Source organism: Mobula hypostoma, chromosome 5 (assembly GCF_963921235.1).
Source record: "Mobula hypostoma chromosome 5, sMobHyp1.1, whole genome shotgun sequence".
Lineage (NCBI taxonomy): Eukaryota > Metazoa > Chordata > Chondrichthyes > Myliobatiformes > Myliobatidae > Mobula > Mobula hypostoma.
Window position 1 is genome coordinate 70734342 of NC_086101.1, and position 12007 is coordinate 70746348.

Here is a 12007-nt window from a genome sequence, read left to right on the forward strand (position 1 = left end):
CAGAACTACATGTTCTACTGACTCCTCTTCCTGACATTCCTCACACAATCCTGTCTGGTGTTTCCCTATCATTTTCAATGTTTTGTTTAATGCACAGTGCCCCAGCCTTAACCTAGTCCACACAAATTCCTCTCTTCTGTTTCCATTACCTACCCTAGTAACTGCAATACTCTTTTGTATTTGATATAAATGCCTCCCTTTCCCCTCCCTGTCCCATCTTTCTTGCCACATTCGGTTGACTTTTTCCCAGATTACACACTTAACCTCTGCTTTACTGATACTAATTCATTCCCCTTACATTTGATCTCCCAAACTGTAACACTTCATATTTACTTGGACTAAATTACATATGCCATTTTTCCGCCCATGTATGTAACTGACTTACTGTATCCTTTGACAACCTTGTTCACTGTCCACAGTGGCAGTAATCTTTGTGTCATCAGCAAATTTACCACCTCAATCATCAATGCTTTTATTTAAGTCATTTACACATATATCACAAATAACTGAGGTCTCAGCACTGATCCCCGTGGAACACACTGGATCTGGACTTCCAGTCAGGACCTCCCACCACTGAAATTCCTCTTAATCTTCTGGATTAGCCAATTATGAGGGATATTGTCAAATGCCTTACCAAAATCCATGTAGATTACATCTACTAACCTAACCACATCAATCAGCTTCATCATGTTTGCAATAATCTCAATCAAGTTAGTTACATATAACCTTCTGCTCATAAAGTCATGCAGACTGCTCCTCAATCAGGCCATGCCTCTTCTTATGCATTCAAGTCCTAAGCATACTCTCCAACAGCTTCTCTACTGTTAATGTGAGATTTATCAGTCTATAATTACCAGGATGTTCCATGTTTCCCTATTTGAACAGAAGAACATCATAAGCTGCTCTAGGATCTCAGATGTGGCTACAGATCAAAGGAGATGGCACAGATACATGGGCTAAGTGAGAACAGAAGGCTGTTTCTAAATATTTAAGTGATGTAAAAAGGTAAAGTTACGTAAAAATGTAAAGAAACCACAACCACTGCAGAGTGATCAAGAACAATGGTATAGGAATGAAGGTGGTTGGAAAGAAAAAACAAAATTTACATGATTCAAACATTTTGATCCACCAACTGGCTAGGCTCTGAAATGCAGTGCCGGGCGTAGAGGGTGAAGCAATTCAATTGCTGCTTTTCTAGTACTTGAAAGCAAAGAATGTGCATAGACATGGGGGAAGAGGGCAGGCAGGAAACTGGGATTGGCTTGCTTGCTCTGACTCAGCTGGCAAGGACTCAATAACGTCCTTCAGTGCTTTAAGTGGTCTGCATGGCAGAAATATATACATTTTTATCTATTAAATTACCTTTAAAATATTTTCTGTAATATTTTATTGGCTTAGATAAAAAGGTCAGCACATTTAAAAAAAAAACACCTGAAATAACCAGCAGAATGTACCTTCTGCTTAGAATGTACATTTAAAGTAATCGGTCTGAAGCTCAGAGAACGAGATGGGTCCAAAGGGCCTGTTGCCACAACATATTATTGACTAAAACTTAATTACCCTTTCTCAAAAATCCAAAAGTGGATGCAGACAAACAACTTAATGAATAAATGCAAAATGTATTCTCTGCAGTCTTTCTGCACCAACTTTGGGAACAGAGTTTCTAGAACATAAACATCTGTGGAAAGAGAAAAAGATTAACATTTCAGGTTGAAGAGTCGTCAACTTAAAATGTTAACATTGTAGTAAGTTACAAAGATGAAATATTTTAGCATTTTCTATTAATATTCCATAGAGGGGATAAATTGTACAGAATTAAATTTGATGAAATAGGAAACCAAGTTTCAGATTATGCTCTCTCATCTCTACATGCTATGTCATATTTTGGATCACTGCACTCTCTTCCAGGGTAGGTGATATCTGTACAGCAGGGATGGTTTGCACCTGAACTGGAGCAGTCTAATATCCTAGTGGGAGGTTTGCTAGTGCTGCATGGGGTGTTTAAACTACAGTTGCAGGCAGACGGGAACCAGAGCGCCAGAACAGATAGTGGAGTGGTTGTGGGGAAAGATGCCGTTAAGCCTACATACAAAGCCAAGAATCAAAAGATTGAGCATGGTGGGACTAGTGTCCTGAGCTGCATGTATTCCAATGTAAGGAGTATTGTAAGAAAGGTGGATAAGCTTAGGGCATGGATCAGCGCATTATATCCATTAGTGAGACTTGGTTTCAAGGACTGGCAGCTTAATGTTCCAGGGTTCTGTTGCTTTAGATGTAATAAAGCAGGAGGGATTAAAGGAGTAGGGTTTGCGTTACTATTCAGGGAAAATGTCATGGCAATGCTCAGTTAGGACAGACTCAAGAGCTCGTTTATTGAGGCTTTATTGGTAGAACTGAAGAATAAGAAAGCTATGACCACGTTAAAGAGATTATATTATAGATCACCTAACAGTCCGCAGGATTTGGAGGAGCAAATTTGTAGAGAGGTCGCAGACTGTTGCAAAAAACATAAGACTGTGATAGAAGGTGATTTTAACTTTCCACGTATTGACTGGGACTCGCGTACTGTATAAGGACTAGATGGGATAGAGTTTGTCAAAGATGTTCAGGAAAGTTTCCTTAACCAGTACATAGAAATCCCAATGAGAGTGCGTGCAATACTTAATCTCCTATTAGGGAATGAGATAGGGCAGGTGATAGAAGTTTGTGTAGGGGAACACTTCGCATCTAGTGACCATAATGCCATTAGTTTCAGGTATTTTTGGAAAAGGATAGGTCTGGTCCTTGGGTTGCAATTCTAAATTGGAGAAAGGTCAAATTTTGATGGTAACTGAAAGGATTTGGCAAGTGGGGATTGGGACAGGTTATTTTCTGGTAAAGGTGTACAGTACTTGCTAAGTGGGAGGCCTTCAAAATATGAAATTTTGAGCATACAGTTTGTATGTTCCTGCCACAAAAAAAGCAAGGAAAACTGGGTTAGGGAACCTTGGTTTTTGAGATATTGAGGTCTTGGTTAAGAAAAAAAGAGGTTCATAGCACATGTAGGCAGGTAGGAACAAATACTTGAGGAGTATAAAAAATGTAAGAGAACACTTAAGAATGAAATCAGGAGATCAAAAAGAAGGTTTCTCTAGTAGACAAAGTGAAGGAGAATCCTAAAGGCTTCTACAGATATGTTAAGAGCAAAATGATTGCAAGTGGCAAAACTGGTCCTCTAGAAGATCAGATTAATTTATGTGTAGAGTCAAAAGAGATAGGAGAGGTCATAAATGGATTTTGTGCATCTAGGTTTACTTGGGAAACTGACACAGAGTCTATAGATGTGAGGCAATGCAACAGCGAGGTCATAGACCCTATAAAGACTACACAGGAAGACATGATTGGTGTTTTGAGGCAAATTAGGGTGGATATATCCCAAGGGCCTGGCAAAGTGTTCCCTCAGAAATTGCAGGGGCCAAAACAGCAATATTTAAAACATTCTTTGCCATGGGTGAGGTGCCAGAGGATTAGAGGATAGATAATGTTGTTCCAGTATTTAAGAGTGGCTCTAAGAATAAGACATGAAATTACAGGCTGGTGAGCCTGACATCAGCAGTGGGAAAGTTATTGTAAGGTATTCTAAGGGACTGGATATGTAAGTACTTGGATAGACAGGGACTGATTATGGATAATGAACATGGCTTACTGCGTGGTAAGTTGTTTCGAACCGATTTCATAGAGTTTTTGAGGCAGTTACCAGGAAAGTTGATGAAAGCAAAGCAGTGGGTGTTGTTAACATGGAATTTAGCAAGGCATTTGGCAAGGTCCAGCACCGGAGTTTGGTCAAGAACATTTAGATGAGGTTATAAATTTGATTAGACATTGACTTCACAGAAGCCAGAGAGTGGTTGTAGATGTTTATCTATTTGACTGGAGGCTTGTGACTAGTGGTACGAGGGGTGATTGATAAGTTCATGGCCTAAGGTAGAAGGAGATGAGTTATATGGCTCTCTTTACGTGCACATGCAGTTCAACTCTGAGTGATTATGCAGAAAGTTTGAAGTTAATAACTCATCGCCTTCTACCTTAGGTCACAAACTTATCAATCACCCCTGATGAATTATTAACTTCAAACTTCTGTGTAATCACTCAGAGTTGAACTGCATGTGCATGTAAAGAGAGCCGTATAACTCATCTCCTTCTGCCTTAGGCCATGAACTTATCAATCACCCCTGCTGTGGACACTTTCTGGAGGTCCAAGATCTGTATGCTCCACAACTGTTGGACTAAGTGTGTAAATGTAGGAGGGGACTATGTAGAAAAATAAATGTGGGGACCCCTTCTACCTTAGGCCACAAACTTATTAATCGCCCCTCATATGCTGCAGGGATTGTTGCTTGGCCCATTATTGCTCGTCATCTAAATCAACAGTCTGGATGATAATGTGGTAAACTGGATCAGCTAATTTGTGGATGACACCAAGATTGAGTGTGTAGTGGACAGCGGGCAAGATTATCAGAGCTTGCAGCGGGATCTGGTGAAATGGGCTGAAAAATGGCCAATAGAATTTAATGCAGACAAATGTGAGGTGTTGCACTGTGGGAGGACCAACCAGGACAGGGCTTAAATGGTGAGCAGTAGGGCACTGAGGAGTGCGGTAGGACAGAGGGATTTGGGAATACAGATTCATAATTCCTTGAAAATGGCATCACAGGTACAGTATATAGGTTTGTAAAGGACTCCTCCGGCATGTAGACCTTCATAAATCAATGTATTGAGTGCAGGAGTTGGGATGTTATGTTGAAATTGTGTAAGGTGTTGGTGAGTCCTAATTTGAAGGGTTGTTTGCAGTTCTGGTCACCTACCTACAGGAAAGATGTCAATAAGATTGAAAGAGTACAGAGAAAATTTATGAGGGTGTTGCTGGAACTTGAGGGACCTGAGTTACAGGGAAAGATTGAATAGGTTAGGATTTTATTCTCTTGAACGCAAAAGATTGAGCAGAGACTTGATAAAGGTATAAAGTTATGAGGGGTATAGAAAGGGTAAATGCAAGTAGGCATTTTCCACTGAGGTTGGGTGGGATTACAACTAGAGATCATGGGCTAAGGGTGAAAGGTGAAATGCTTATGGGGACCATGAAGGGGAAAGTCTTCACTCAGAGGTGAGAGTGAATGCAGGTTTGGTTTCAAAATTTAAGGGGGATTTGGATAGGGACATGGATGGGAGGGGTATGGAGGCCCATGGTCCGGGTGTAGGTTGATGAGACTAGGCAGATTAATAGTTCGGCATGGACCAGATGGGCCAAATGGCCTATTTCTATGCTGTAGTGTTCCATGATTGTATTATGACATAGATGAGTTTCTTCAAATACATAAAATGTAAAAGAGAGACGGGAGTGGATATCAGACTATTGGAAAATGATGCTGCAATGGTAGTAATGGGGACAAGGAAATGGGAGACAAACTGAATAAGTATTTACGATCAGCTTCATGATTGAAGACCCTACCAATATACTGAACGTTCCATGTGTCAGTGGTCACGAAGTGTGTGAAAGTACCATAACTAGAGAGAAGGTTCTCAGGAAACTGAAAGGTCTGAAAGTAGAGAAGTCACCTAGAACCAGTGTTCTGAAAGAGGTGGCTGAAGAGATTGTGGAGGCATTAGTAATGATCTTTCCAGAACCACTGGATTCTGCAGTAGTTCTGGAGGACTGCAAATGGCACTCCACTCTTCAAGAGGGGAGGGAGGCAGAAAAAAGGAAACTATAAGCCAGTTAATCTAACCTCAGTGGTTGGGAAGATGTTGGAGTCCATTAGACATAGTCATACTTTATTGATCCCAGGGGAAATTGGTTTTCATTACAGTTGCACCATAAATAATAAATAGTAATAGAACCATAAATAGTTAAATAGTAATATGTAAATTATGCCAGTAAATTATGAAATAAGTCCAGGACCAGCCTATTGGCTCAGGGTATCTGACCCTCCAAGGGAGGAGCTGTGAAGTTTGATGGCCACAGGCAGGAATGACTTCCGATGACGCTCTGTGCTGCATCTCAGTGGAATGAGTCTCTGGCTGAATGTACTCCTGTGCCCACCCAGTACATTATGTAGTGGATGGGAGACATTAACCAAGATGGCATGCAACTTGGACAGTATTCTCTTTTCAGACACCACTGTGAGAGAGTCCAGTTCCATCCCCACAACATCACTGGCCTTACGAATGAGTTTGTTGATTCTGTTGGTGTCTGCCACCCTCAGCCTGCTGCCCCAGCACACAACAGCAAACATGATAGCACTGGCCACCACAGACTCGTACAACATCCTCAGTATTATTAAGGATGAGGTCTCAGGGTATTTGTAATGCACGTGATAAAATAGGCCAAAGTCAGCATCGTTTCCTCAAAAATCCGTTGGAATTCTTTGAAGAAATAACAAGCAGAATAGACAAAGGAGAATCAGTTGCTGTGTATTTGGATTTTCAGGGGCCTTTGACAAGGTGCCTCATATAAGCTGCTTAACAAGCTATGAGCTCATGATATTACAAGAGAGATTCTAGCATGGATAAAGCAGTGGTTGATTGGCAGGAGGCAAAGAGTGGGAATAAAGAGAGCCTTTTCTGGTTGGCTGCCAGTGATTAGAGGTGCTCCACAGGGATCTGTGTTCCGACAGACTCTTTTTACGTTACATGTCAATGATTTGAATGATGGAATTGATGACTCTGTTGCAAGGATTGCATATTCTGAAGATAGTTGGAAGAGCAAGCAGTTTTGAGGAAGTAGAGGTGCTACAGATGGACTTAAGACAAATCAGGAGAATGGATAAAGAAATGGCAAATGGAATACAGTTGGGAAGTGCACGGTCATGCACTTTGATAGAAGAAATGAAAGGGTTGACCATTTTCTAAATGGAGAGAAAATACAAAAAGCTGGGGTGCAAAGGGGCGTGGAAGTCCTTGTGCAGGATTCGCTAAAGGTTAATTTGCAGGTTGACTCTGCAGTGAGGAAGACAAATGCAATGTTAGCATTCATTTCAAGAGGACGAGAATATTAAAGCAATGATGTAATATTGAGACTTTACAAAGCACTACTGAGGCCTCACTTGGAGTAATATAAACAGTTCTGGGCCCCTTATCTTAGAAAGGATGTGCTGAAAAATAGAGCAGGTTCAAAGGAGGTTCACAAAAATGATTCCAGGATTGAATGACTTGTGATAGGAAGAGCATTTGATGGCTTTGAGCCTGTATTCACTGGAATTCAGAAGAATGAGGGGTGACCTCATTGAGACCTATCGAGTGGTGAAAAGCCTTGATAGAGTGGATATAGAGATATCCTATAGTGGGAGAGTCTAAGACTAAAGAACACAGACTCAGAATAAAGGAGGAATTTCTTTACCCGGAGAGGTGAATTTGTGAAATTCTTTACCACAGGCAGCTGTGGAGGCCAGGTTTTTATGTATATTTAAGGCAGAGGGTGATAGATTCTTGACTGTTCAGGGTATGAATGGATACAGAGAGAAGACAGAAGATTGGGACTGAGAGGAAAATTGGATCAGCCATGATGAAATGGTGGAGCAAACGGCCTAATTCTGCTCCTACATCTTATGGTCTTATATTTCATTCAGGTGGATGCCAAACCTAAACAGAAGAATCCCATTAGATCCATTCAATCCCTTTGATGCTTTTGCCACTTATCTGGGTCCCTGTAGTAATATTCACTGCCGTGCCATGGTCCTATTCATCGTTGAACAACTATTGTGCAGTTACAAGGACAGATCGTATATAAAAGAGAGAAGATGATACAAAATACATATTTTATTGATCAATAATGGAGAAAACAGTATGATCCAGCACCTTATGTAGTATATAAGAACAAATGTAATAACAAAATGGTCCAACAATACAGGTTATTTATTTGACAAGATGCATTTTCAGATTCACCTTATGGTGACATACTTGGCTTGTTGAGAGTAAGTTGTTACCTGTGATTTTCTCATTTGGGGTGAAGGAGAAGTTATAAATTTTTTACCCATACATCTTAAGATTTTCTGAAAGAAAAATACTTCCTTGAAATTATTTTGGTAAATATCAGTTTAAAATCAGCATGGCTGAAGGGCCTCTACTGTGTTTTAATTTTCAATGTTCTATCATGATAGATGACTTAAACCAAAATCATACAAATATGTTATCTTCATCCAAAGACAATGCGATTAAAACAATTATATGTTAAATGGGGGAAACATAAAATCCTACATTAAATGTTGCCTTCAAAAACTAAATGGAAATATCAGGCTGATATTTGGTGGCACAATGCAGGAGTAGGTGTGCTGACGTTGCACAGCTCCAGTGAGATAGGTTCAATTCTGACCTCTGGGGACATGTGAAATCTGTAGATTCTTCCTGTAATCACACGTTTCCAATGAATGTTCCAGTTTTCTCCCACAGGAAATGTATGGGACGTAAATGAGCCACTCTGTATTTGGATCGCAAAAAAGAAATGGTGGTGGTTGGGGAAGTTGATGGACAGGAGAGAAAGAGAACACTTTTTTTTAGAAAATAAGTGAGGAAAGGGGCTGAGACCTGGGATAGACTCAATAAATCGTATGGTCTCCTACACTGTAAGAAAAATAGAAATGTAGACAATCCTGGCATTGTCACGTTTACTGTCCACACTAGACCCAATGGCATTAATACTCAAGCATGAAATAAGGGCGAGGCAAGGCGCATGAGTCATTATACAATGAGAGCAATTTGTCTCCATTCCCAAAAAACATTATTTAACCAGATTACATGATTATTTTATCTGTAATCAAACAACAAATCACATTTTTAATGTTTGTGAGTTAGATACTCAAACATTGCCACACATGAAATAAATCCTCTTATATCTGAAAAAGAGTCATTTCCTTTCTTTTCTGTGTCAAAATAAAATATCCATTTGAAGTTGCTAATGAGGTAGAATTGCTGTCATCTAAGTAAAACATCATAATTGCTGGCATCCATTTTGAAGTACTGACGATGGAAAAGGTGCCAATGCGTTTTCTGCATCTGACCAGTTGTGGAAGTTTGTTTCATACCATTTGACTAAAGGATAAAACAGAACAACAGGAGAGTTATTGAATGTCAGGAAAATTTGTACATACATGCATGTATCAGCAAATAATATGACAATAAACAAAACTGAACTAGGTTATGAATTCAAGAGAAAGGTTAAGAGGTATTTTAAAATAATCCCAACATTTTTTATCTCAGAGATCAGTAAAACTTCCATGCAGTTTTCTTCTCGTGTTCAAGTGTTGCTTACCTAGCAACACCTCACCTGCAAATCTGTTGTGGTCGTCTACTTTATCCGGTGCTCCTGAGGTAACAAATTTCACAACACATGCCGGTGATAATACACCTGATTCTGCTTCTGTAGCCTCCTCATCACTGGTAAGACCTGTCGTAAATTAAGGGACCGCTTTATCGAGCAACACTGCACCATCCACCAAAAGCGGAATTTCTTGGTGGCCAACCATTTTATTCCTATTCCCATTCCTGTTCATGTTCTCCTCTTCTGCAATGATGTGACCACTGTCAGGGTAGAGGAGCCACACTTTATATTCTATCTGTGTAGCTTCCAACCTGATGGCATGAACGTAGATTTCTCTTTCCAGTAAATTTTCCCCTCCCCCTTCCATTCCCCATTCTGGTCTCTTACCTCTTCCTACTTGCCTATCACCTCCCCCTGGTGCACCTCCTTTTCTCCCATGGTCCACTCCTGTCAGATTCCTTTCTCTCTAGCCCAGTATCTTTCCCACCCACCTGGCTTAAACGATCAACTTCCAGCTATTCTCCTTCCCCTACCCCCACCTTTTTATTCTGGCATCTCCCTGCTTCCATTCCAGTCCCAAGAAGGGTCTCAGCCCAAAATGAAGATTGTTTACTTATTTCCATAGATGCTGCTTGACTTGCTGAGGCTACTTTTCAGACTGGAGATCTATGAATAAGTAGTGTAGCTGCAATCAGTGCTGATGTTTATCTTAACTATTTGAATAAGAATGTAGGTGGCAGAATTAGTAAGTGGTAGAGTGGATCTAACAGGCAAAGGAATAGCAGCTGGAATTTAACTCAGTCAAAAGTAAGTGATGCACTTTGAGAGGTTAAACAATGGCAAGATATACACAGTGAATGACAGGCTCCTGGGGAATGTTGATGAATGGTGTAATCTAGTGGTCCCACATTTCAGAGTGATTATATACTGAGAAAACTATATTTATTGCAATTTTCTGCAAATACAAAAGTACCTTTCTCATGTGATAAGCCAAGATGTGTACCTACAGATGTTTTTTCCCTCTCACATTAAGCCATTTTATCTGTGATAACAAAGTGACCAACTCCCATTATGTAACAGCTGAGGTCAACGTTAGAATTGGGGGATGAACAAGGCTCAAGTGAATGTGACAAATCTGTTGATTTTAGTCACTCTATGAGGCAGTAAGATTTGGATTGGATGTCACTGCATCAATAGGCTAGTTGGCACAGACAAATTCTTCCTTTGCCACACCCTTACCAGACCCAGGACACAAATAGAAGTTTCAGTGCTGCTGTGCATTTTATATGCGAGGCACTTTTACTGGTGTGCAATAATCACGGATTAGGAAGTGGCACTATCAGGGAAATGGGTAGGATTTGATGACTGGGGTTCATGGGAGAAAGGTGATGTGGCAAATATCAGAGAGGCAACATGTTAAAACTTTGTGAAAATGGAATAAAGGGTTAAGGAAATGGCCACGGCTATTCCAGTTTCCCCACAATGCAGTACGCCCAGAGAAAATAACCCTGATGAAGAGTGTGGCAGCACCGCTGTCAGAGACATCCTGTCCACCTGTCCTCTGACTGGAGAGGGTGTGTCAAAGACCGCCAACCCAATTGACATGTTAACGCCCAGAATACTGAGTGACTGAAAATAAAGATGGACAAAACTAGTTGTTGCTCTTGCATTTTTGGTTATTTCCCCCTCCCCTACACACAATTAATAATCCTATGATTCATATTGCAAATGTTTGGGTATTGATTTGTGAATTCCAGCAGGATAAATTTCTGTAATATGAACAGCTGTAATGCACAATAATTTTGCTAAGTGGGATAGATTCAGAACAGATCTGATAGCTCAACACGAGTCATCTATGAGGCTCTGTAGACTGGCAGAAGCAGCGATGCACACCGCAAAGTAACTTAATGAGCTGACATTCCCAGATCCCGCCATTACTATTGAGCAACTGAAATTAATCCTGATTCAACGAGGAGTTTTGGAGCTGTCCAGAAGCCGTATGAGGCGTATCTGAAAGTGAGATGCCAAACAGATGAAGCTGCAGTACATGGCCATTATATGCATTGACAGAGTCAAGTCACAATCAATATATCAATTCAAGGGCTGAAATTCTACCATAGCTGGCGGAAGGCAGTTATTAACAGATATAACTAATACTAAAAGGGGACTCTAAGAATGCTCCCAGTTTCAATTTCTACCCAGCATGTAAGTTCAAAGGATAAGTTTAAAGCATCAATTCCAGAGGAAAACAGATGCCACATCGGGAGCACTAAGCACAGTTTTGGTCCACTCATTTAGGACACTGGCATTGGAAGCAGATCAGAAAAAAATTCATTAGGCTAATTTCTAGAATGAGTATTCTCATGAGTGACTAAAGAAGGGTTATATTGAAATATATAATGTCCACAGAAGGTATCATAGGGTAGGTGTTGAGATGTTTCAATGACTATGAGAAAGTTAAATGAAAAAATATTGTCACCCTTGAACACTGCAATGGTGCTACAGACAGATGCAAGTGAATTGGTGAAGACAGAGTCAAATAGCATTTATTTCTATCGTCTTACGTGTTACAGTAACTACATCCATGATAAAAGTTCTTAAGACAGTTTCTTTACTATTATTGAGTACTTTATATAACATACCTCTTTTAAATCACATTTCTTATAAACTCCATTGATTATTTCCTTCTTTGAAAATACTATCTATATTTGAAGA

The 12007-nt window shown here is 40.1% G+C and overlaps 1 protein-coding gene across 3 annotated transcripts in view; it reads right to left on the reverse strand.

Annotated features, from left to right (window-relative positions):
- Positions 1-7808: 7808 nt before the first annotated feature.
- Positions 7809-12007, reverse strand: part of LOC134346820 (dTDP-D-glucose 4,6-dehydratase-like) — a 54679-nt gene continuing 50480 nt past the window's right edge. Inside the window, exons 12-13 of one of the 3 annotated variants that reach the window (XM_063048522.1) lie at positions 9299-9418; positions 7809-9063 (exon numbers count right to left, since the gene is read on the reverse strand). In XM_063048522.1, coding sequence (XP_062904592.1) covers positions 8963-9063; positions 9299-9418 — 221 coding nt within the window. In that variant the 3' untranslated portion in view covers positions 7809-8962. Of the gene's footprint in view, positions 9064-9298; positions 11303-12007 lie in introns of those variants that run through there. The other 2 variants (XM_063048523.1, XM_063048524.1) reach the window with 2 other exon arrangements.